A 24,794-nucleotide genomic window follows, 5' to 3' on the forward strand; every position below is an offset into this window, starting at 1 on the left:
AACCTGCTCTTTAGTGCTCAGTTAAAGCAAACATCAATTCGGGTTTTCCACAGATTCCTGTTTTCTCCAACTGAGCTTTAAAGAGTAGGCTTTTGTGAGGAAAGCTCTGGAGAAGAAGAAAAAAAGGTCAATTGGACACACAGCTTTATACTGCAAACTGTGCTGGAAAAAGCGGAGGAAAGGTAAGTGTGGCTAAGCTCTAACAGTTTTGACTATTTTGACCAAAGCTGTTTGGGCTTGTGTTATTTTATATGGGACCCAATACAGTCTTGTAACACAGCCTCCCTTCCCCACATTAGAATTCTAGAGCCCTCCCACCTTTTCCCCAAAGCTGAGAAAGTGTGAACTAGGCTTTGAGAAGAATGTGGGAGGACTCTAGAACCCTGCAAGAGCCCTCATGCCTCCTTCCTTCCCAAAGTCCAACGCCCACAATTACTGGGCTTTGAGAGGACACCCCTTCAGCTCAGTGTCTAGTGCATGCCTACCACTCACACTACCCTAAATCTGTTGCTGACCCCACCCAGGAAAGCCTGTCTCAGCAGACAGCTACATGTGGGATTTGCTGAGGATCTACAAGTAAAGTCCAATGTTTATATACCTGAATATCCTGACTGTGTCTCAATTTCAAGTTGGCCTTTTTTCATTATTCCAAACCTGCCGTGCTCTCTCAGTTGAAATCTGGGCACAGGCAGATAGAAGAGATGTATTATTATTATTATTATTATTATTATTATTATTATTATTATTCCTTATTTTTTAGTGTTACATTTACACACATCCCAACCTTTCACCAAGGGGCTCAAGGTGGCATTTGTGGGTCTCCTTTTCCCTAGGTTATTCACACAACAACCCTGTAGGGTGGGTTAAGCTGAGAAAAACAGTTTTGACTAATATATACATTTTTGTATGTTACCTTCACTAATATATGCACTGTTATGTGCATATGTATGCAGATGTATATGCATTTTTGTAAACTGGTTTGAAGAACAGCATCACAAAATACATATAAGTGCAAATGTTGAAGGATGGCTGTGTTTCCATTCTCACATTGTTTCGTAAGGTTTTGGATAGATTTGGCTTTAAATGTGAAATTAATTTAATGAATCTGCATCATCCCTACTATGTAAATAAGCAGGCTGTTAGGTTGAGTGGGGTGGTCATCTCAGGCAGTTGATTTGGGCAGCAGATTGTTAGTTATATAATTTATTTTTATTGCTTTTGTTCTTCCAGGCAGGGGGAGAGGTCAGAGTTTCTGTTTGTGGTGCCAAAAACAACTTGACCCAGTTCAGGGCCTGTGCACCTGGCTGCTCCATTTCAGGCAGCAAAATATCTTGGGCTCACCAAGGAAGGGTGTTTCCCTCCCAGTTCACAAAAGTGCCATTGTCTTTCTCAGAGAGACGGGAAAGGGTCTTCAGGATTGCTTGCACACTCTCATCCAATGTCAGTGGGGCTTGTCCCTGGGGGGAAAAAGAACAGACTAGAGTGACACAAGGACTTGTGAGTATATTTTTTAAAAAGAGTGACAAACAGCATGGGTATCACCATCACAAAGTCTGACACCAAAGTCTCCTAGGGGACAGGTAGAATTCTTGTTCCATTTTCTTTGTCCCACTAGCAGCTGATTTTCTTTCCCCAGGGAGCCAAATTCATGGGAGATATGTCTATGATTGGAAGTGAGAGCTGGACCATAAAGAAGGCTGATCGCCGAAGAATTGATGCTTTTGAATTATGGTGCTGGAGGAGACTCTTGAGAGTCCCATGGACTGCAAGAAGATCAAACCTCTCCATTCTAAAGGAAATCAGCCCTGAGTGCTCACTGGAAGGACAGATCCTGAAGCTGAGGCTCCAGTACTTTGGCCACCTCATGAGAAGTGAAGACTCCCTGGAAAAGACCCTGATGCTGGGAAAGATTGAGGGCACAAGGAGAAGGGGATGACAGAGGACGAGATGGTTGGATAGTGTTCTCAAAGCTAGTAGCATGAGTTTGACCAAGCTGCGGGAGGCGGTGGAGGACAGGGGTGCCTGGCGTACTCTGGTCCATGGGGTCATGAAGAGTTGGACATGACTAAACAACAACCACAACAACATGTCTATGATTAGGCATGTGACAATGTCCAGAGGCAATTTAACTTAAATGCCAGTTGCTTGCAGGGAGGGGAACAGAAAGAGAAGGCTATTACCCCTCATGTCTTCCCTGCTGATTTTCTGGAGGCATCTATAAAGCAGAATGTAATGTAACATAATTATTCAGTGGCAAAGGATGTTTTGATAGCTACTAGTTTTTATGGACAATGCTTATCCACCTAGCAAAAGCTATCAGCCACAACAACTAACAGAATAAACTCCTTGCCCAGGGAGCAACATCTGCAGATAATAGTAGAGCACTGCAATCCTTAAGTTACCTGGAGTATCTTTCTACGACGATTGGGTATCCAGCCAGAATTCAGCAGAGACCTGGAGTTTGAATTTAAGCACACCTAATAACATATTACGGGATGCGGGTGGCACTGTGGGTTCTGACTCATTTACAGTGCTGTATTCCTGTGTTTAAAAGGGACGCAGGTGGAAAAGGGTGGCGCTGTGGGTTAAACCACAGAGCCTAGGACTTGCCGATCAGAAGGTTGGCAGTTCAAATCCCCGCGACGGGGTGAGCTCCCGTTGTTTGGTCCCTGCTCCTGACAACCTAGCAGTTTGAAAGCACGTCAAAGTGCAAGTAGATAAATAGGTACCATTCCGGTGGGAAGGTAAATGGCATTTCCGTGTGCTGCTCTGGTTCGCCAGAAGCGGCTTAGTCATGCTGGCCACATGACCCGGAAGCTGTATGCCAGCTCTCACGGCCAGTAAAGCGAGATGAGTGCCGCAACCCCAGAGTTGGCCACGACTGGACCTAGTGGTCAGGGGTCCCTTTACCTTTACCTAATTGGATTGTAGCCACTGTGTGTGACTCTATTTCCTTCCTGGAGCAGACCATTGGTCCAATGGCTTCACTCAACTTTTTTTTTTAAAAAATATTCTTTTGAAGCACCAAAGGGAGGGGGGTTATTGCCATTCATGTCTTCCTTGCTGATTTTGAACTAATTATACACCTTGATTCTTACTTCAATGTAAGGCCAATGAGTTAAATAAAGTAAATATGCATAGAGTTCAGTTTCCTCCACAAATCACTTACCACTGAACTTCCCATATCTGTCTGCACAAACCCAGGATGCAACGCAATGCACAAGATTTCATCTTTGTCAAATCCCAGGGACTGGCACCGTGTAAGCATGTTCAGAGCAGCCTAGGAAAGAGACATATCAGAAGCAAGGGGATGAAAGATGCAGCTAAGGATTGGTGAGAATTTTGCCCCTATTTTTTATTTTAATGTGAACTTGTTTCCTGAACCAATATTTAAACTGAAATGCAGCAATCCTTTGACATTTGTGATTCTCTGAATTTTGTGATGTAGTTGTCCAATTAAAGCATGATTACCATAAAGCATATATTAGGGAGAATGAATACAATAATGCTTTTGGTGGTGAAAATAATGTATAAAAATGTGTTATATTAGGTGGGATTGCTTGGGAAGTCGTACACAAAAATGCATATTAAAAATCACAAACAGATGGGAAAATGGGGAAAACTGAAAAAAGATGAAAGAATGAGAAAAGCCAACATTGAAAGATTTGTCCATTCCTAGAATGTAACCCAGTGCCACAGGATGGTATGAGTTTAAAAAGGAGGCTTCTGTATTACTGATATGTTTTAACGCTCTCACTATTAACAGGTTATTTTTATTTTTGGTTTAAATCTTAACACTGATATTATATTTTCTAATTTTGTTGTTTTGTTTTTGGAAACTATATTGTTTTCTTTGAATGAATGAATGAATGAATGAAATAAGCTTTGCAGTAGAGATCCTATGCTGTAATTTCTATTGGCAGAAATCAGTAATAAGTTGGCTCATTCTTTCTGACTGAATTCCAAGTGAATTCCTGTTTTGTTTTGTTTTGTTTTGTTTTGTTTTGAATTCCATTTACAACCACGGATGGTTTCTAAAAGCGTGGGTCTTGGTTTGCTGTTCTTATTGATAATGCTGCAGGCACACACACACAAAAAAGGAACCTAGGGAAGCCTTTTTGCTGCCATCTTCTGGCTAATGTATTTTAATGCACTTTCTTTTTTTACATTTCTGTGGAGCAAGGAATGGACACTTGCTAATAGTTTGACTCTTTGGGTTAATTGTGAGTGAAGCCGAATACATTCATTGCCACCTCTAGACAATGAGGGGATGTGGGAAGATTTTCATGTTGAGAGTACCATTGTGGGGTTGTCTATGTTTTCCTGTTCCTGCAATTGTTGATTAATTTAAATAAATCATTTTGTTTGATCACATCTCAGGTGCTCACGTGAGCGGGGGCAGTTATCAGACATCTATTCTGGGGTCTCAGGTCCTCCGTAGTGGGGGCTGGACCCCTCCTATGGCCAGATATTTACTTACCAAGATAGGCAAGGGTCAGGGAGGCATATTGTGGACTGCATTATTTTAAGACTATTGTCAACACCATCAGGTGAAATTAACAGAAAAATCAATTTCTATCTTATAACTTGCAGTACTTCTGTGTCCACACCTTGCTGCAACGGTAATTGACCGCGTGTGCCAAATGCCACATGTAGACAGTTGTGATAGAGCCACCTTCACTGGACATGTTGACAATGGCAGCTTTGCTGCAGCTCATCCCATTCTGGGGACTTTCCTGAGATGCCTTCCTCAGCAAGGGCAGGAATGCCTGGAGAAAGAGGGAAAAGAATTACACACAGTTGCATCCTTCATGTAGAAGACTGAGCATCTTGTCACCAGTTCAAAGTTCAGTATGTGAGTGAAACCATGAGCCCAGCAGTTACTTGCTGGTGGTATACCAGAGTTCTCTCATGGTTCGTCCAGAAGGGAGCTGCAACAAGTACAACCTTCCCCTATGATCTCCACAAGCCCAAAGGATGCACTTTTAATGTCAGTTTCTCATGAAGCTGTTAAAGTTCTGTTCTGCATCCTTTCTCTATGAAAACTGTACAGTTTTGAAACATTAGGGGCCCTGCAACCTGGCCAGAAGGTTCTGTGAAGAAGGTACAATAGGATGGCCTTACCTGGCTCATCATCATGGGGCCAATCACATTGGTTTTGTACACCTCAGACATGTTCTCTGGTGTCTCTGTCTCAAGAGAGCTTAGCTTTAAAATCCCAGCATTGTTAATCAGAAGATTCAGCCCAGCTCCTTTCAGCCGCTTGGTGACTTTAGTTGCTGCAGCCTTGATACTGGATGGGTCACAAGTATCTACAGCAGCAAAGAATAAACCCCATTTTTTAGGTAAGACCCTTCTTTTCTTGTCACAGATCAACAGAAGCCTTTTTGTGTTGATAATATTTAGAAGGAAGGATCTTCTCTATAATACTTATGTACATCTCATATTTGGTTCTTGAGAATTAAACAAAGTCCATCTATAACTTTTCCTATAGTTATTGTCTCCTCATTGGTCAGTGATTTGCATATTATTATTATTATTATTCTCCACCCATCTGGTTGGGTTTCCTCAGCCACTCTGGGCGGCTTACAGCATATATTGAAACATAATAAAACATTAAACATTAAAAACTTCCTGATACAGGGCTACCTTCAGATGTCTTCTAAAAGTTATGTAATTCTTTACCTCCTTAACATCTGAAGGGAGTGTGTTCCACAGGAGGGCGCCACTACTGAGAAGGCCCTCTGCCTGATTCCGTGTACCTTCGCTTCTCACAATGAGAGAACCAGCAGAAGACCCTTGGAGAAGGACCTCAGAAACTAATTTCAAATCTATCACTAATTAATCTAACTTGTATCTAAGTTACTTTACTTGGATGTATGCTCCATTGAACTCAGTGAAACTTACTTATGAGTAATTTATCACCTACACTACTGCAAATGACCTGCAATGTTCTTTGCCTGTACCAATGCATGAATTTAGACCACAAAACTATGATTTACAAAAATTGTGTTCCTCTGTTGATCTTGTTCAGCTGTTAAAGCTTGATGAGTGGTTCTGTAATATGACAGAGTACTTGGATTTATTTGTTATATTATTTTTCTTTTATAATTCAACAAAACCTTAAACAAATCTAACTGAACAACACAAATATTTGCTAAAAAGTGATATTTTGAAATGACCTTGAATATCAGCTGTTGTCCATATCAGTGTGGGAAAAGTGAATTTGAAGAGGGGGTGGCAAACACATACCTAGTGGGATGATTTCCACTCCCTGGTGCTTGGCAGCCAAATTCTTCAAGTCCTGAAAGATACAGGGAGTACAGACTTAGGATGGAACAGCAAGTCCTGAAGTCTGAACTATTTGAAATGGGATAGGAATGGAAAAGATCAAGTCCCATCTGGTTTTGGTTTTCAGCATGGAGAGCATTTCCAAAAGTGTCCTGCAGAAAGTATGTCAGCTTAAACTTGCGCTTTATAAAGAGATCTACTCTGAGTGGCAAGTCCTTGGGTGGGTTTAAGGTCACACAAACTATATGGAAGATGGAGCAATCTTGTTTTCTTCTGCTCCAGAGGGTAGGACCCAAACCAATGGAATGAGATTCCAACTAAATATCATGAAGACCTTTCTGATGGTGAGAGCTGTTCTACAGTGGAATAGACTCTTTCAGAAGGTGGTGGATTTTTCTTCATTTGTGGTTTTTAAGTAGAGGTTGGATAGCCATCTGTCAGCATGTTTTAGCTGAGATTCCTGCATGGGAGGGGGTTGAACTAGAGGACCTTCATGGTTGCTTCCAGCTGTACAATTCTATGATTTATACAAGAAAATGCTGAGAGGAAACTTCTTTAAACCTTGCACCTACATATTCATAATTTAATAAGATGAAATATTGCAGTTCTAAGCAATTTGACGCAGACAATGAAGTTAATGTGTTTGACTGTTTAGTGATATTCATCATATGGTATGTATTTCAAAATGTTTAATCTGAATTTTTAAAATTTCCAACACCCATTGAGTCAATTCTGTTAAATGCTCTTCAAATCACTGGGTGAAAGGAATCAACCATTTTCCTTCCAACTCCTCTCTTAATTCTGCAAAGAAAAGGGGGGGTGTAAAAAGGGGTTACTAATCTGTGCTTAAGTAAACCTGTGCTTAAGGTACCATCCTCACTCTAAGAATGGAAAATATAAAAAGCCTTGCCTTTGGCACTATCTTCTGGACATCATAGGGAATCCCCTTGTTTCTATGCTCATCCCAATGCACAGCCTGGGGCTCACCTGGGCAAGTGGTCCATCTGGATCCCGGCAGGTGGCAAAGATCTGTTCTGGACAGTTGTTTTTCCGCACCAGTTGCCTAACCAGCTCCAAGCCAATGCCCCGATTGGACCCAGTCACCAGGACTCTGCGTGCATTCAGCACAGCCATCTCTCTTCCCAGCCTGCACTGAGCAGAGTAATCTCTTTGTCAGCCCAACTGCAGCACTAAATGTAGCTCTCAACTTATCTAGCAAGGCTTACATAAGCTGCTTGTTCTTCTGTCAGCTCGTGTTCTGCATTTGGCAACAGCCAAGTTCCCACCTGGCAGACTGGTTTTTATTGAGTCTCACTGTAATAGAAGGAAACAGGATAAATGAGGGAAGGAAGTTGGCAGACTTAATTTAGAAGTTCTCATCTTCCTGTGTCTGACTAAGAAAGCTCGGTGGCACCCAAGGATGGATATTTTAAGCACTCAAGTCCTCCCCCAAAAGGTTACATAAAGTGCTTGCCCCCTGACTCTGCTCAGATCCTGTGTCTGACAAACTGGCAACAGACCAGGTACAAAAAGACAAGAGTGCAGTCAGACATGCACTCTGGAGTTTAAGAAGGGTGATTTCAAAAAGCTTAAGTGAGATCCCATGGTCAGAAATACTCAGAGAGGAGGGAATCCCAGATGGATGGGTGAAATTTTGCAGACAATAAGAAAGAAAAGTGGGAGGCATCTAAAGAAACCAATGTGGCTGCATACAGAGCTTGCAGATAAGCTAAGATTTAAGAAGGGCTTGTATAAGAAATGGAAGAAAGCAGAAATCATGAAGGAGGAGTATACACGAGTAGCCAACAGTTGCAGGCTGAATGTCAGGCAGGCCAAAGCTCATAATGATCCCAGGCTTGCAAGATAGGTTAAAATTAATTTTTAAAAAGAGGTTTCTTCAGCTATGTTTGAAGCAAGAAGAAGAACAAGCAAGTAGTATGTCCTCTGCATGGAGAAGATGGAGAAATGCTTTGGATGACAGAGAGAAGGCGGAACTGCTCAACACCTACTTTGCCTCTGTCTTCACTCAAAAGGAAAGCAGTACCTAACCTGCTGATAACAGACTAAACAATGCAAGGAAGGATCTGCAACCCAACAGATGAAAAGAGGTGGCTCCTCTAGTTGTGCCCAGCTAACCCTTTTAGAATAGGCAACTTGTCATAAAGCAGTTCCTGGAGTTCTCTTTAACCATCACATCCAAGGTGCTTTAAAATGTACAGTATGAAACAGGATATTGAATAATTATGATGGAAATGGAAATGGGAGTGGAAATTGGCCAATATTTGCTTATTTGTCTCATGTCTGGAAAGGAAATCATTTCCGCAAATATGATCTGTATTCACTGTAGTTTTCACTTCACAAACAATACACCGGGGATGACACTTTTTCTCCATTTGCATTGCGTTTTCTTTGCATTGAAATAAATGGTAATGGTGACATACTTCCCTAAAATTCCACCACAGCCAACTGTGAGATGAATATTGTAGTTTTGGTCATTTTTTGCTGAGAGAAGATTCCATCACTTGGCCAGATTTGAAGGAAAATCAACCCCTCTGTATGCAGGCCTTTTTGTATATAAACCTGTCTCTGACATGGGTCTAATGGCCCTGCTCAGATGAAGAATCATGCATTGCAAGAACCACGTGTGCCTGGAAACAGCTTGCCTGTGGAGTCTATGATTCTGATTGTAAGTATTAGGATGAAGCAAGCTACCTTTCTTACTTTGTTCTGTACGTGGCTTTCCAAATATATATTTATATTGGACATTCTTAACTGTATTTTATTGATAAAGAGTTCTTATTCTATGTTTATAACCTCCTTAATAAAGTGTTCCATTTATGGCTTGTGTGACTTCTTGATGTAAGCTCTGAATCTGGTACCTTGGCTGTTTGGTTGCACGCTACTGACTCCTTTGTGGCTTGGGGCTCAAAAGACAGAACTGTTTCACTCTAGTCTTTCTTGTCTTGTCCAGAACAACCTAAGTTCCCCCTGGCTTAGGACTGGGGAACTACAAAGGTGGTGGCAGTACAGCTGGACAGGGTTGGTTTTCCCCAGTCTACTTCTCATACCTGCAGCTTGGGATAAGCAACAGAAATTATATACAGTACATGCTGGCAGTGATGAGAGAGATGAGATAAATTCCATATTATTTACATTGTGACAGCATGGAATAACACACTTTTCATGCTGCCGATCTGAGATATAATGAACAACCTTTAAAAGACAGCCTTAAAATATGTATTGAATAAAGAAATCCAGGGCTGGACTTAACACTAGACATGGTGAGGCAGCCACTTAAAGTGGCACATGCTGCGGGTGGGTTGATAGCAGCAGTCCTGCCATTCATCCTGGGCCCACTAAACTACCTTGCCTAAACCTGCTAAGCTAGGTTGTCCTCAAGTGTGTTGCTGGGTAGGGATGGGGAATAAATGAGCAGTTCTTGCTCATTTGCCCTTCTCCAAATTTTGCGGTGAATTATCCAACAAAATTGTTGTTGTTGGCATCTTTTTGTCTTGAGAGACAATGGAGCGCACTTCCGGGGGTGAAGTCAGCAGTGTCCAGGCCAGCAGTGGCATAGCAACCCCCCCCCCCAACATCTGGGACAGAGTTCTTGAGCTTTTTCTTAGGAGATCAGTCAAAGTTGTTGAGGGACAGAAAGTGTCAGCTCCCCTACCACCCTACATACCCTGCATGACACCCTGAGATCCCCCAACACCTGCTGCACCCCGCCTCTGTCTCCCTTCACTACTGCCCAAGGGACCTCAGGGTCCAAACTTGGGCATTGTGTATGGAGGTCCTGGGCTGCCCATATGACAAGATCCCCTCTCAGCCTCGCTGATGGTGGTCCAAAGGAAGTCAGAGCAATAGATTTAACACCAGCTTGGCTGCAGGACTTTCTGGAAAAAGACATACAGTGGTACCTCAGGTTAAGAACTTAATTCATTCTGGAGGTTCGTTCTTAACCTGAAACTGTTCTTAACCTGAGGTACCACTTTAGCTAACAGGGCCTCCTGCTGCTACTGCGCCACCACGCGATTTCTGTTCTCATCCTGAAGCAAAGTTCTTAACCCGAGGTACTATTTCTGGGTTAGCGGAGTCTGTAACCTGAAGCGTCTGTAACCCAAGGTGCCATCCAAACACTTTAGGGACTCCCCACTGAATTTGTGTAGAATTTACTCTTATTACAGCTAGACATTGGAGAAATCTCTCTGGGGGGAATGTAGATGACTGGTACAAAGTGTGTGGGATATCATTCTATTGGAAAAACTAATGAATAAATTATTATTGTTAACAGACCAGAAACAAAAGGATAACTTCACAACAATTTGGCATGATGATCATAATAATAATTTTATTATTTATAACCTGCCCATGCAAGCATTCCAGATAATAACCAATCCCCAACAACAACTTGATATAACTACAAAAGCAAAAGATATTGAGCATCCTGTAGTTCTGTACTAATACAGGAAGCATTTAATTTAGTAATAATCATCCCTGATCTAGATTCAGTGGAATCTCTAAGTTTTAATTATTCTAACAAATATATATATGAAATGTTAATATATATGAAATGTTATACATTATATTATGTTATATATATATATATATATATATATATATATATATATGCTTTCGTAGATTTTCACGGGTACAGGAATGCAGGTTTTGGTGTCCTCGGGTGTCTTCCCGTGTAAAAGTTGGGGTGTCTAGGCGACGTTTCGACGAGGTCTCACTCGTCATCTTCAGGCTGGTGCTTTCGGCTTCTTGTTACTGGAACAGAGCAGGATCTCAGTGTTTGAGTTCCTATAAATACTGTTGAGGGGGTGTGGTGTATAGCCTCCAATGTTCTGGGCAGAGAGGAAGTTCCCAGGCTAGTGTGCCTTTTCTTCTTTTGTTCCTTAATTACTTGAGGGATATCTTGAGTGATTTCTTGAGTGATATCCTGAGTACCACTTAGGTGGGTCATTAGGTGTGGATTAGTTGCTAAAGTCTTTGTGTCTTGACCTCTTGAACTTTGTGAAGAGTTTTTCTGAGAAGATGGCTGTACTGCACTTAGTTGTGCTCTGGCTTGGCTTCGTGTATAGGGGCGAGCTGTGGTTTTGTGGCCTGTGTCAGCCAGATCTGTGTAGGGATTGCAGGGGGGTGCAGCATCCGGAGGTGCCACCATGGTTTGGCTACTGGATGGTGTCTGTAATTTATCTGTGGAGAGGGTCTGGGTTTGGGTCTGGTGTGGTTGATTGGTGATGGCGTTCTGTGTGCCTCTGGATCTGGTGTCAGTTTTTGTGGGGAGGGCTAATTTCCAGATGTCTGGCAAGCGGGATGTGTCGTCACGCTTGTTCATGTTGTGAGGGTGTTTCTCTATCTCGATGGCTTCCATGATTATTCTCTTGTGGTGATGTTCCATGTTAAAGAGCAATTTGGAATCTGCAAAATTAATTTCGTGTCCTGTTTCTTTCATGTGTTGGAAAAGAGAGGAAGTTTTTTCTTCTTTTTTGACGGCATTCTTGTGTTCTGCGATACGTGCATTTATTCGTCTGTTTGTTTGTCCAATGTACGTGGCTGGGCAGACTTTGCAGGGTATTTCATAGACCCCTTGGTTTTCCAACTGGATTTTATCCTTGGGGTTTCTGAGGATATTGGCTATTTTTTGGTTGGTGCAAAAGGCTGTTTTGATATTGTGTTTATGGAGGATTTTGCTAATTTTATCTGTAGTGCCCTTGATATAAGGAAGGAGGGCCATGCCATTGTTTTCTTCTGTGTCTTGGTTTTTGGGGGGTGTTTCTTTTTGGATTAGCTTCGTAACCCTGTTTTGCTGGTATCCATTGGCAATTAACACATTTGAGAGATTCTGTAACTCAGTTGTCAAGTGGTCTTTGTCAGCCAGGCGTTTGGTTCTGGAGATGAGAGTCTTGGCTACGGAGTTTATTTGTGCAGGGTGGTGGTGTGATTGTGCATGTAAGTAGCGGTTGGTGTGTGTTTTTTTCCGGTAGATAGTGTGTCCTAGGGAGCCATCAGGTTTTTTGTAGATTAGGACGTCAAGGAAGGGAAGTTGGTTGTTGGCTTCTATTTCCATAGTGAATTGTATTTTGGGGTGTAGGCTGTTGAGATGTGTGAGGAAGCTATCCAGTTTTTCCTTCCCGTGTGGCCAAATTACAAAGGTGTCGTCAACATATCTGAGCCAAAGTTTGGGTTTGTGTTCTGACTTGTCTAAAGCATTGGTTTCAAAGTGTTCCATGTACAGGTTTGCGATGACCGGTGAGAGGGGTGATCCCATAGGTGCTCCTTCTATCTGTTTGTATCTTTGTCCATTGTGGATGAAGTACGTGTTGGTTAGGCAGTGGTTGGTCAGGTCCAAGATGTATTCGGGGGGATTGTATTTGTTTTGAATGGCTGTCAAGGCTTCATTAATGGGCACTTGTGTGAAGAGAGATACAACATCGAAGCTCACAAGTAGGTCATTAGGATGTAGGTTTTGCTTCTTTATTGTTTCTATGAACTGGAAGGAGTTTGGAAGCTCAGATATGTTGACGACACCTTTGTAATTTGGCCACACGGGAAGGAAAAACTGGATAGCTTCCTCACACATCTCAACAGCCTACACCCCAAAATACAATTCACTATGGAAATAGAAGCCAACAACCAACTTCCCTTCCTTGACGTCCTAATCTACAAAAAACCTGATGGCTCCCTAGGACACACTATCTACCGGAAAAAAACACACACCAACCGCTACTTACATGCACAATCACACCACCACCCTGCACAAATAAACTCCGTAGCCAAGACTCTCATCTCCAGAACCAAACGCCTGGCTGACAAAGACCACTTGACAACTGAGTTACAGAATCTCTCAAATGTGTTAATTGCCAATGGATACCAGCAAAACAGGGTTACGAAGCTAATCCAAAAAGAAACACCCCCCAAAAACCAAGACACAGAAGAAAACAATGGCATGGCCCTCCTTCCTTATATCAAGGGCACTACAGATAAAATTAGCAAAATCCTCCATAAACACAATATCAAAACAGCCTTTTGCACCAACCAAAAAATAGCCAATATCCTCAGAAACCCCAAGGATAAAATCCAGTTGGAAAACCAAGGGGTCTATGAAATACCCTGCAAAGTCTGCCCAGCCACGTACATTGGACAAACAAACAGACGAATAAATGCACGTATCGCAGAACACAAGAATGCCGTCAAAAAAGAAGAAAAAACTTCCTCTCTTTTCCAACACATGAAAGAAACAGGACACGAAATTAATTTTGCAGATTCCAAATTGCTCTTTAACATGGAACATCACCACAAGAGAATAATCATGGAAGCCATCGAGATAGAGAAACACCCTCACAACATGAACAAGCGTGACGACACATCCCGCTTGCCAGACATCTGGAAATTAGCCCTCCCCACAAAAACTGACACCAGATCCAGAGGCACACAGAACGCCATCACCAATCAACCACACCAGACCCAAACCCAGACCCTCTCCACAGATAAATTACAGACACCATCCAGTAGCCAAACCATGGTGGCACCTCCGGATGCTGCACCCCCCTGCAATCCCTACACAGATCTGGCTGACACAGGCCACAAAACCACAGCTCGCCCCTATACACGAAGCCAAGCCAGAGCACAACTAAGTGCAGTACAGCCATCTTCTCAGAAAAACTCTTCACAAAGTTCAAGAGGTCAAGACACAAAGACTTTAGCAACTAATCCACACCTAATGACCCACCTAAGTGGTACTCAGGATATCACTCAAGAAATCACTCAAGATATCCCTCAAGTAATTAAGGAACAAAAGAAGAAAAGGCACACTAGCCTGGGAACTTCCTCTCTGCCCAGAACATTGGAGGCTATACACCACACCCCCTCAACAGTATTTATAGGAACTCAAACACTGAGATCCTGCTCTGTTCCAGTAACAAGAAGCCGAAAGCACCAGCCTGAAGATGACGAGTGAGACCTCGTCGAAACGTCGCCTAGACACCCCAACTTTTACACGGGAAGACACCCGAGGACACCAAAACCTGCATATATATATATATATATATATATATATATATGAAATATATATATATATGTATAAAATGTATGATTTTCAACTCACAGATCCTTTACCTTGCTCCCCTTTTCCGCCCTTTGTTTTTCTATTATCTGTTATTAGATTGAGAATGTATTGGTGCCATGCGTTGTTGAATTGTTGTGTTGCTATATTGTTACAAACCGAATAAAGCATTATTTAAAAAATAAAATAACAATCAATGGGGGTCTTTCACATGCAGTAAAATGCATTGTCCCACTTCTGACTGTATCAAATGAGGTGTCTTTCATAGTTCCGTAATTTATTATTGTTGCATTTTTACTGCTGGGGGAGACAGAGAGGAGCTTGTGGGTGTTTCTGCCTCTGGTGTCAAAATAATGTGATCCGCTTTGGGGCTATGCACCCTGAGGCACTTTGCTACTCCACATCAGGCAGCTAAATATCTCAGGTTCACCAAGGAAGTACATCCCCCTGCCAATTCACAAAAGTCCCAGTGTCTTTCTCCGAGAGATGGGAAAGGGTCTTCAGGATGCTTTGCACACTCTCATTCACTGTGAGAAACTGGAAAGAAAGAACAGTGACACAGGGACTTGTGAGTAAAAGAAAAGAAAAGAAAAAAGAGTGTCAAAAAACCAAAGTAACATCAACTGAGAGTACAGGGGACAACATTCACGCACCGTCCATCAAACACAAACAGAGAAGCATTCTGGATGACTGCTCTCTATATCTGTGGATAAGGGTGATCCAATAAGACATTAATGACCCATTGTGGTGCAATGGTGAGAATGTCAGGCTAGGACCTGGGAGATCAGGGTTCAAATCCCCACTTGGCCATGAAGATCACTGGACCACTCATTGTGTCTCAACCTAACCTACATCACAGGTTATTGTGGGGATTAAATGAGGAGAGGAAGAACCACATGTACCACCTTGAGCTCCACAAGCATTTCACAACAACACCAAAGGCTTCTAGAAGTCAACTAGAAATTTTCTTTTCCCTTCCCTTCCTTACAATTTTACTCAAAAGTCAGCTCCCATAGTGTTCACTTGAGCATACTCCTAGGTAGATCTGTCATACCTTGCCTTGTCTTCTTCCCCTCCTCTTAATGCACTTCTAATATCCCCACTCCAGCTAATCAGGCTGCAATCACTAACCCCATTTACCTAGGGGTAAGCCCCATTGAATGCAATGGGAACTTAGTTCTGAGCAAGACCGGGCTAGACTTTCTTCTGTCAATAACTACCTTGAAAAACAAATGCTAAATCAAATGGCCTTTTGTACTTTGAAACCAAAGCCCAGCCCTTCAGCTTGGTAATATTGTTCCTTTGCAGATGTCTTCCCAACAGTTATTCATTCATTCATCACACACTTTTGAATACACCTCCCCATCACTTTCCAAACCACAAACATTCAGATTCTTTTTTTTTTTTTTTAGTGATTATGTTTCACAAGAACAACAGAACCCTTTAATTCGCTTTAGTTAATCAGAACTAAGAGTTCTGGGATGTGCTTGAATCCTTCCCACAAAATGATGATAGTCAGGAAACACCGTATGCTTTTAACGCTTGTCAGTTGCTATCAGCCACAATAGCCCTTGTCCAGAAAATTAGCTCTGGAAATAAATAGTAGGGAATTGGCATTACCTTCACAGGGTGGATTTAAACACAGGAATAAAGTAAAGGTAAAGGGACCCCTGACCATTAGGTCCAGTCGTGACCGACTCTGGGGTTGCGGCGCTCATCTCGCTTTATTGGCCGAGGGAGCCGGCATACAGCTTCCGGGTCATGTGGCCAGCATGACTAAGCCACTTCTGGCAAACCAGAGCAACGCACGGAAACGCAGTATACCTTCCCACTGGAGCGGTACCTATTTATCTACTTGCACTTTGACATGCTTTCGAACTGCTAGGTTGGCAGGAGCAGGGACCAAACAACGGGAGCTCACCCCGTCGCGGGGATTCAAACTGCCAGCCTTCTGATCGGCAAGTCCTAGGCTCTGTGGTTCAACCCACAGTGCCACCCTTTTCCACCTGCGTCCCTTTTAAACACAGGAATACAACACTGTAAATGAGTCAGAAATTAGATTGTTTTCACCAAAAGAAAAAAAAAATCCAATAAGAGTTAAACAATTCTCACTCTCTGGCACGATCTGATGTTGCATGTTTTAAACACATTCAGATCACATTATTGTGATGAATGTAGCTGAGTCCATAAACTGATTCTTGACTTATCGGGGGCATCTTTCTGGTCAGAGTTGTGGATCCAGCCACAATTCAGCAGAGAGTTGAAATTTTAAATGGCTTAAGCATTCCTAACACAATGCTGGATTGTAGCCCACCAGTGTGTGTGACTATTTTCTTGCTGGATTGGATCATCAGACCAAAGGCTTTCTTATTTTTAATTTTATTCTAATATTACTAGAGAATGTCTTTTAAAATTCTTTTGAAACGACAAACATGTTAATAAACTCATTATCCATCCTGACCCTTATTTCAATGTAGGCCAAACGAGTTAGATAATTGCAATGCTCTTTGTATGGTGATCTGATTCTGACACAAATAACTTACCCCTCCACCTGTCATGTCTGTATGCACAAACCCAGGATGCAGTGCAATGCACAGGATTTTGTCATTAGCATATCCCAGGGACTGGCACCGCGTCAGCATATTCAGAGCAACCTAAGAGTGAGACATACCAGAAGTAGGTAGCTGAAGGATACAGCTAAGGATGGGGGATAATTCCCCCCCCTTTTGTATTTTAATTTGAACCAATCTTATTTCCATTTCCCAAACCAATATTCAACTGAAATGCTGCACTTCTGTAGATTTCGCAATGTAGTCCTTCACGAAAGACACAGGTAGTTTCTGTGGCTAGTTGTACCACTTTCCATCTACAGTGGGTTTACCAGCTATGACCTTCCCTAGATTAGGAAACTTCTCCTGCCAGGCTTAGCTAGGTCAGTCCTTGGGAGGAAGGGTTATCAAGCTCTTTGTTCTCCCACTTTCCCCCATTCCAGGTCTAAGCTGGATGCTCCAAGCTCAGACTGTGTGGTTTAAGCAAGCCGCCTTTTGTGTTTCTATACAAATAATTTAGAAACTCTCACCACTTAGGAACCTAATTCTCACTTCCTGTGTGTTATTACTGCTTGTATGAATTTGACCTTTGAAGAGGTTATAAGTAAACCATTTTTAACTTACCAAATGTTTGGTCTTTTCTATGCTAAAGGAAGTGGGGAACTTTGGAAGCCACTTAGAAGGGAGTATTTTAAAGGTCTAACAACCTATATTTCCCTGCTTTACGTTACTGCGTATTTTGTTATTTTAAATCCATGCTGGGGTTCTTTCTTTCATCAAAGAGTACTTGCCCCAAACCTGGATCTAGCGATCCAGGGAATTCTCTTATTATGATTATACCTTAACTTATTAGTCTTTTAAGCAAAATACCAACAATATCATAAAAAACACAGAAATATCCAGAAGCACCAAAATAGTCACTCTGTCAGTCACCCCGCTAAGATAGTCAGACAGGAAAGCCAATGCAGTGTTCCAAAATGGGCCCAAAATGGGCCAGATAATAATGTTCATTCCTGAGTCTTTGTGGTTGTCTAGCCTCTTGGTTCTTGAGAAACTTCCCCCCCCCCCAAAAAAAAGCCAACTGGAGACTGGCCCATAGTCATGAAGGTCAGGAGACATGTAAATACTTATATAAAAATGTATAATTACCTGGCCAGCACCTTCTAGGCAAAAGAAACATGCCCCTTGGATAACTGACCACTAAACCAATGTTCTTTAAATTGGATGCACAGATTTTATTGGACCACAACTCCTATAATCCTCAGCCTGCTTATTCTATTGTCAGAGACAAAGATGTATCTAGAGGAGCATGACCAGTTCAGTTGCACCGAGTGCAGAACGTTAGGTGCCGCAATGACATCCAATGGAAGGCAAGAGGTGGTGGGGCCTGCTGGATATTAGTGTTGCACAGGGCCCTGTAAGCCCAACAGCACCTGAAGTCCCAAGGTTGAAGAACACTGCACAAAACTGACTTGTTGGCTGTGATGTGTTGATACCTTGCTGCAACGGTAATTGACAACTTGTCCATTCTCCCACAGGAAGAGATTTGTGATGGAGCCAGCTTCACTAGAGATGTTGACAATGGCAGCTTTGCTGCAGCTCATCCCATTCTGGGGGCTTTCCAGAGATGCCTTCCTCAGCAAGGGCAGGAATGCCTGGAGAAGAAGAGAAAAGAATTGCACACAGCAGCACATGCTGTAGAGAAGACTGGCCATAGTGCCAGATTTAGGGTAGTGCAGGCAGTTCCCTCCACACAGGGCACTGAGCCAAGGGGGCACATAACAGCTCCAACTCCTACTTCAACAGGTTCAATCTTCCCCCATCACCTCCATTGCCACAAAGGTTGCACTGTTAAATATTATTCTCTCATGCAGCTATTACAAGCTTAGTTCCATATCCTTTCTCCATGAAAAAGGCACAGCTGCCGATCACCCCATCACCAGGAAGCAGTGACATCAGGCCACCTACTTCTCTAAAATTAAGGGATCTGCAACAGGACAAGAAATCTCTGTGAAGGAGGAACAACCAGGTAGCCTTACCTGGCTCACCATCATGGGCCCAATCACATTGGTCTTGTACACTTCAGACATGTCTTCCGGTGTCTCAGCTTCCATAACTAGGTTTTTCCTTGCAATTCCAGCATTGTTTATCAGAAGGGTCAGCCCAACCCCTTTAAGCCGCTCAGTGACTCTGGCTGCAGCACCCTTGACGCTAGAGGGCTCAGAAGTGTCTTCAGCAGCAAAGAGAAGAATTTCATAAGTCCAACTTTTTCTCTCACTACAAATCAACACATTATAAGCTTTTTTCTTATGATAATATTTAGAAGGAAGAATTGGAATTTGATATGCATCAAATATTGTTCCATTTCCACCCCCTGAGATTTAATTGCCAGAAACTGGAAGACAATAGATACAGGTAACTCACATTTTATGCAGGGGTTACATTCCAGGGATGATGTGTATACACAAAAACACATATACACCCTTGGAGCTGCCTCTGTGCAAGCAACCTTACATTGGGGCCAGGACACTAAACAGTATAACCTCCACCTAGAAGGCAAGTCTGAGAGCTTAAAAGCTCTTTCCATGCTGAGAAAACCCTGCACAAAAAGAGATTTTAAGCTCTCTGCCTTCTGTGCATTTAGTTTGTGTGATTTCAACCAGCTGGCCTTCAATCACATAAAGGTGAAATTGCGCATGTTAAGCACACATAAGTTGCAAGTTACCTGTCTTAAATATAAGAAGCCCATGTTGGAAAAGATTTAAGAACTACATGCACTTTCAAAGATAATGAACATAATAAACCACAGCTGGGCACCCTTGACCTTTAGTGACAATAGAGAGCCTAGGATAGTCAAGGTCAGCCTGGAAGGTTCTTCATTGAGAAGGCTGCCAGCTGCAATTCAGTAATGGATGGAGAACAATAGGCCAAGGGAAGCTCTTTGTGTGAGAGAGTTTTGATTGATACTGGAAGCTGGAGACAGAGGCTTGCCTTGCTCTGCACTGGACCCAAAGATGTGCCTTGACAATCTTCCTGGAAACCTAATGGGGAGGCCAGATCTGTGGAGTGTTAACACTGTGAGCCCATCCATCCTATGCTCAAGTTGTATATATGTGTGATAAAATAAAACCATATATCCCAAAGGCACTGCAGTTTAGTTGACCTTCATTCCAAGAAAAGCAAATCCCAGGAAAGCATTGGAACACCTGGAGTCTCTCACTGCTCAGAGACTGGGGTGCATGAAATATGTTTATTCACATATTTTTTCTTCAGTAGCTGTAGCTGCCTAAAGGCAATGCACAGCTACCCAAGAGCAACAATCCCACGAAGGATTAAGGTGCAATCTTCTGGCAGAGGCCTAGAACTCTTTGAACTAGTATAAAAACAATCTTTTTGTCAATATTGCAACACCTACAAGTTACTTATAATATCAGGTGGAGTCATCGCCAGGAGTACAAAGGTGCCTAGATATGGAATAGTGTGTCATATAATTGAAAGTTATAATGCAAATAGAAAGGCTCAATGATGTTGAGTTTTGCTCTCTATTTAGAGCTGAACTGGATTGTGCTCGGACTGTTTGGGGGTTTTGTCTACAGTCCATGAGGAGAATGGCCCTTCCTCACACCATGCAGTTCATCATTTGATGTGGCAGAAAGGAAATGAAAGAGTTAAAGAAAAAGAGATGAATCCTCAGTGTGAGGATTCCTCTCAGCAACTGTTGACAATGGAGTTGACTTTTATATATTTAAGTTGTTTTTTAGAACATATCCTGCAGGAAAGTAGTCTTGTGAAATGACCTTGAATCTCAGCTCCTGTCTCTGGCAATGTGGGAAGAGCGGGGCAAGGCAATTTGGTGGGGGGCAAACACATACCCAGTGGGATAATCTCCACTCCCTGATGCTTGGCAGCCAAATCCTTCAAGACCTGGAAGATGCACAGACCATAGATTTAGGATGCAACATCAAGCCCTAGAGGTGGGATTATTTAAAATTGGAGACAAGAAAGTAGATGATTTGGGCTGTGTACACACTAACCCATTCGTAACACAAAAATGTAGTTTTTCCTTAATCTGGAATAATTCGTTCTCATTCTTAACAGTTTTCAGTCTAGATTAAGGTTACCAGATGTCCCCATTTCCCGGGGATAGTCCCCGGATTTACAAATCAGTCCCCTGACAAAATCCATTTATTTAATAGGAAGTTGAAAAGTGTCCCTGGATTCATTGAAAAAAATCTGGTAACCTTAGTCTAGATTGATTCTAGATCCTGCTGTCCACAAGGGTGGAGGCGGTTACAAGATATGCTTTTGAAATACCTCTCCTTGGTTAGGTAATTAAGAAGGAAGTGGTGATAAAGCCATGGCTGTGAACACTCTATACCCTTGAAAGGCATTTGAAGCACCAAACAAAGAATTCTGGTCGCTGTTGTTTACCCTTCCCTTCACAGAACCACAGTTCTCAGCTCCTTTACAAAATTCAGTGCCAAGATTTTGGGGCAGGGGAGAACTTCAAGGTGCTTTAAAGGTATAGTGTATACACAGGCTTAGGCTGCAAACCCACATTTTATTAAAGAATCAAGGGAAACTGAGTATAGTGGTACCTTGGATTAAGTACTTAATTTGTTCCGGAGGTCCATTCTTAACCTGAAACTGTTCTTAACCTGAAGCACCACTTTAGCTAATGGGGCCTCCTGCAGCCACCATGCCACCAGAGCACGATTTCTGGTCTCATCCTGAAGCAAAGTTCTTAACCCGAGGTACTATTTCTGGGTTAGCAGAGTCTGTAAGTGAAGCGTATGTAACCTGAAGCGTATGTAACCCGAGGTACCACTGTACTTGTTTTTTCTATGTGTTCCACAAACAAAGATCTACTGAATAATTTTTGTCCTGGTTTTGATTTTGATTGCATAAGTGCCGCTTGCCTCTCCCCACCCAATTAACTGCAACTCGTGATTTTAGCTTTTATTTTCAGATTAGTCACAGGTTGCAAGGATCGGTGGGCTACATAAGAGATTAAAGACTTGGCTAAGCACAAGCTATGAACCAACAAGGGACATGCCTTGTGCACCTTCCTTTTGAAGGACGGGATGGGCTAGCACTGGTGTCTTTGTCCTAGGCAACGGAAGCAGGGTGGGTGCTGGCTCAGTATCAGATTTACTTCCACCAGCCTTGCCTGAAGGGGGAGGCTTTTACATAATAGGGGAAAGTGACAGAGGTGGAGAAGCAAGGGGGGCATATCTGGAAGGGAGGTAAAGGGAGGCATTTCTGAGAGCTTGCCTGAGTCTCCTTCAGAGGGTGGATCTCCACCCCCTAACCCCAGGGGCTTTCCTTGGGATCAGACACATCTTGGGGCTTAGAATCCGTAACCCACACCCCACTATAAGAAGACAGTCCCTACCTGCAAGCTAAATGATACATTACCTCTTTGACAAGTTGTAAGGCTCTTTTTCCACACTCTTCCAATCCAATTGCATACGAACGAACATTGCAATTGTAAGCACGTTGACACAGACAAAATCCTCACTGAAGCGACTATTTAGTAATGTTTAACTCACGTTATTTGTTTCAAAATCTGAGCTGTTCTTGTAATAGCCAACCCCCAATAGCATAGAAAAATTGAGGGCACAAGAAGAAGGGGACGACAGAGGACAAGATGGTTGGACAGCGTTCTCGAAGCTACAAACATGAGTCTGACCAAACTGCGGGAGGCAGTGGAAGATAGGAGTGCCTGGCGTGCTCTGGTCCATGGGGTCACGAAGAGTCGGACACGAATAAACGACTAAACAACAACAACAATAGCATAATCACGTCTTCCTTTAAATGTTCTTCAGATCAAGGGGTGAGAGATACCAAATCTCTTTCCTACTCATTCTTCCCTAATTCTGTAAAAGAAAGGGTTGTCAAAGCACTCAAGGGGGCCACTAAATTGTGTTTAAGCAGTCAGACCCTGGGAATGGGAAGTGCAACAGGCTTGCCTGGGGCACTTGCCTGAGGCACAAGTGTCTTGGCATCACCCTCATTTCTGTACTCATTTCAGTGTACATCCTGTGGCTCACCTGGGCACCTGGTCCCTCTGGGTCCCGGCAGGTGGCAAAGATCCATTCTGGCCGGTTGCTTTTCCCAACCAGCTGCCTCACCAGCTCCAAGCCAATACCCCGATTGGACCCAGTCACCAGGACACTGCGTGCATTCAGCCCAGCCATCTTTCTTCCCAGCCTGCGCTCAACTGACAATGCTCTCTGTCGGCTCAGCTCCAGCGCTAACTCCAGCCCTCAGTTTCTCCAGCAAGGCTGGTATCAGTGTGTGCTCTATTTGGCAAAAATCCAGTGTTGTTCAAATTACTTCATGCAGAGGAGAATGGAAGAGAAGCTGGAGTTTGCCACTAGCAGGCAGGAACAGATTAACAAGTGTTGTTGCCTGGTGGGGAAGGGAAGCTGACAGGGCAGAAATAGCAGTCATTTATCAGTCCCTGCCTAAGAAAACACAGTGGCACCCAAGGATAGCCGATTCTGACAACCAGTTCCATACCCTCCAACTGCCCTGATTTTGCCGGGATCACCACAGAAACACTGCAGCCATCACGACTCCATGACTTTGTCCTGAAAGTCCCAGATCCCAGAGCGGATCATGCCACACACCAAGCGCCTCCGCCTTTCCCTCAACCTGTTCTCATTCATCATTTGGCTTTCCCTGATCGCCACTGCAAGAAGCCCTTCTCCACATCCTTTGCTGCTTTTTGGACTCCCACCCACCCACCCCGCCCAGTGATCCCAGAGTGTGCACTTGTGTTTGGCTGCCTGCGTGTTCCCCACACCTCCACCTCCTGGGCCCTGTCAGTCTTTTGCATGGGGGGAGGCATTGCCATGGATACAAGGGGTGTTGGTGGGGGTGGGCAAAGAGGGCTGGGAGTGGGTGCACAAGTCCTTGGTCCTTTAAGGTGGGAAGTGCCAGAGTCTCATCTGTAGAAGTGCCTCCTACCTTCTTCATCAGGGGTAGGCAACCTAAGGCCTGGGAGCTGGATGCGGCTCACTTGCCTTCTCAATCCGGCCCGTGGACGGTCCAGGAATCAGCATGTTTTTACATGAGTAGAACGTGTGCTTTTATTTAAAATGCACCTCTGGGTTATTTGTGGGACATAGGGATTCTCCCCAAAAATATAGTCTGGCCCACCACATGGTCTGAGGGACGGTGGACCGGCCCATGGCTGAAAAAGGTTGCTGAGCCCTGTTCTTCATCCCAGGTGTACAGAGACATCATCATCATCATTCATTCACTGGCTCAGCTCAGCACCCTGTGCGGTTGAACTACCTGCACCATCCTAAATCTGGTGCTGGAGTGGGGGGGCGGGGGCGGAATGAAGTATTATTGATGTAGACTAGAATGTCCCTATTTTCACCTGAGGAATGTTGGGTGGTGTGCAATTCTTCCCTGAAGTGCTTTGCTGCTAAGTCCACTTAGCAGGACTGGCCCAAGACATTTTGTCACCTGAGGTGAATGACAAAATGGCACTCCCCTCCCTGCCAGGGAAGGAGGATTGAGTAAAGATCTACATCAGGAACAAGGGGGCCGGGAGAGGATAAAGATCTAAGTCTGGCTCTGCTGCCCCTGTGGACCCTGCTCCCCAAGGTGGTCACCAAACCTTGCCTCATGGATGGAGCAGCTCTACCACTCAGCTCCTTTGTCAGGCAGACTGGCAGCAGCTCAGATACTACATGACAAGAAATAATGAGAAAGAGATTTGTTGGGAGCTCCCTTCATGCACTGGCTTAGCAAGAGGCTTTACAAGTTTGGCATGTTGCCTATTTAAAGAGAGAGGTTGGGAAAAGGTAGCTATACCAGCAAAGCCATTGTTTTGTACCTTGCTTTCTGGGTGACCTTTGGACAGA

The 24,794-nt window shown here is 43.3% G+C and overlaps 2 protein-coding genes across 2 annotated transcripts; one reads left to right on the forward strand and one right to left on the reverse strand.

Annotated features, from left to right (window-relative positions):
- Positions 1–1,187: 1,187 nt before the first annotated feature.
- Positions 1,188–23,262, reverse strand: LOC309375850 (uncharacterized protein). The gene is made up of 12 exons (XM_081921768.1): positions 22,965–23,262; positions 20,784–20,835; positions 18,951–19,141; positions 18,408–18,566; positions 16,906–17,016; positions 14,792–14,899; positions 7,279–7,464; positions 6,253–6,304; positions 5,125–5,312; positions 4,611–4,769; positions 3,170–3,280; positions 1,188–1,457 (listed from the first exon to the last, which is right to left on the reverse strand). Exons 1-12 carry the CDS (start codon positions 23,109–23,111, stop codon positions 1,338–1,340), a joined length of 1,584 nt encoding a protein of 527 aa, XP_081777894.1. The 5' UTR covers positions 23,112–23,262; the 3' UTR covers positions 1,188–1,337.
- On the forward strand, positions 11,494–14,272 carry LOC309375012 (uncharacterized protein). Its single transcript, XM_081920371.1, has 2 exons — positions 11,494–12,259; positions 12,868–14,272. Exon 2 carries the CDS (start codon positions 12,914–12,916, stop codon positions 14,255–14,257), a length of 1,344 nt encoding a protein of 447 aa, XP_081776497.1. The 5' UTR covers positions 11,494–12,259; positions 12,868–12,913; the 3' UTR covers positions 14,258–14,272.
- Positions 23,263–24,794: the final 1,532 nt, after the last annotated feature.

This window comes from Podarcis melisellensis, assembly GCF_964234715.1.
Source record: "Podarcis melisellensis genome assembly, chromosome: 8".
NCBI classification, from domain to species: Eukaryota; Metazoa; Chordata; class Lepidosauria; order Squamata; family Lacertidae; genus Podarcis; species Podarcis melisellensis.

What these genes read in the sequence shown, in the direction of transcription:
- LOC309375850 (XM_081921768.1), bottom strand. Translation starts at nt 23,111, where the DNA reads ATGGCTGGGCTGAATGCACGCAGTGTCCTGGTGACTGGGTCCAATCGG. An exon ending in CAGATGGACCACTTGCCCAG is followed by an intron (nt 6,305 to 7,278) that starts GTGAGCCCCAGG and finishes TGTATCTTTCAG; the next exon opens with GACTTGAAGAATTTGGCTGC. An exon ending in GCCCCATGATGATGAGCCAG is followed by an intron (nt 4,770 to 5,124) that starts GTAAGGCCATCC and finishes CTCTTTCTCCAG; the next exon opens with GCATTCCTGCCCTTGCTGAG.
- LOC309375012 (XM_081920371.1), top strand. Translation starts at nt 12,914, where the DNA reads ATGGAAATAGAAGCCAACAACCAACTTCCCTTCCTTGACGTCCTAATC.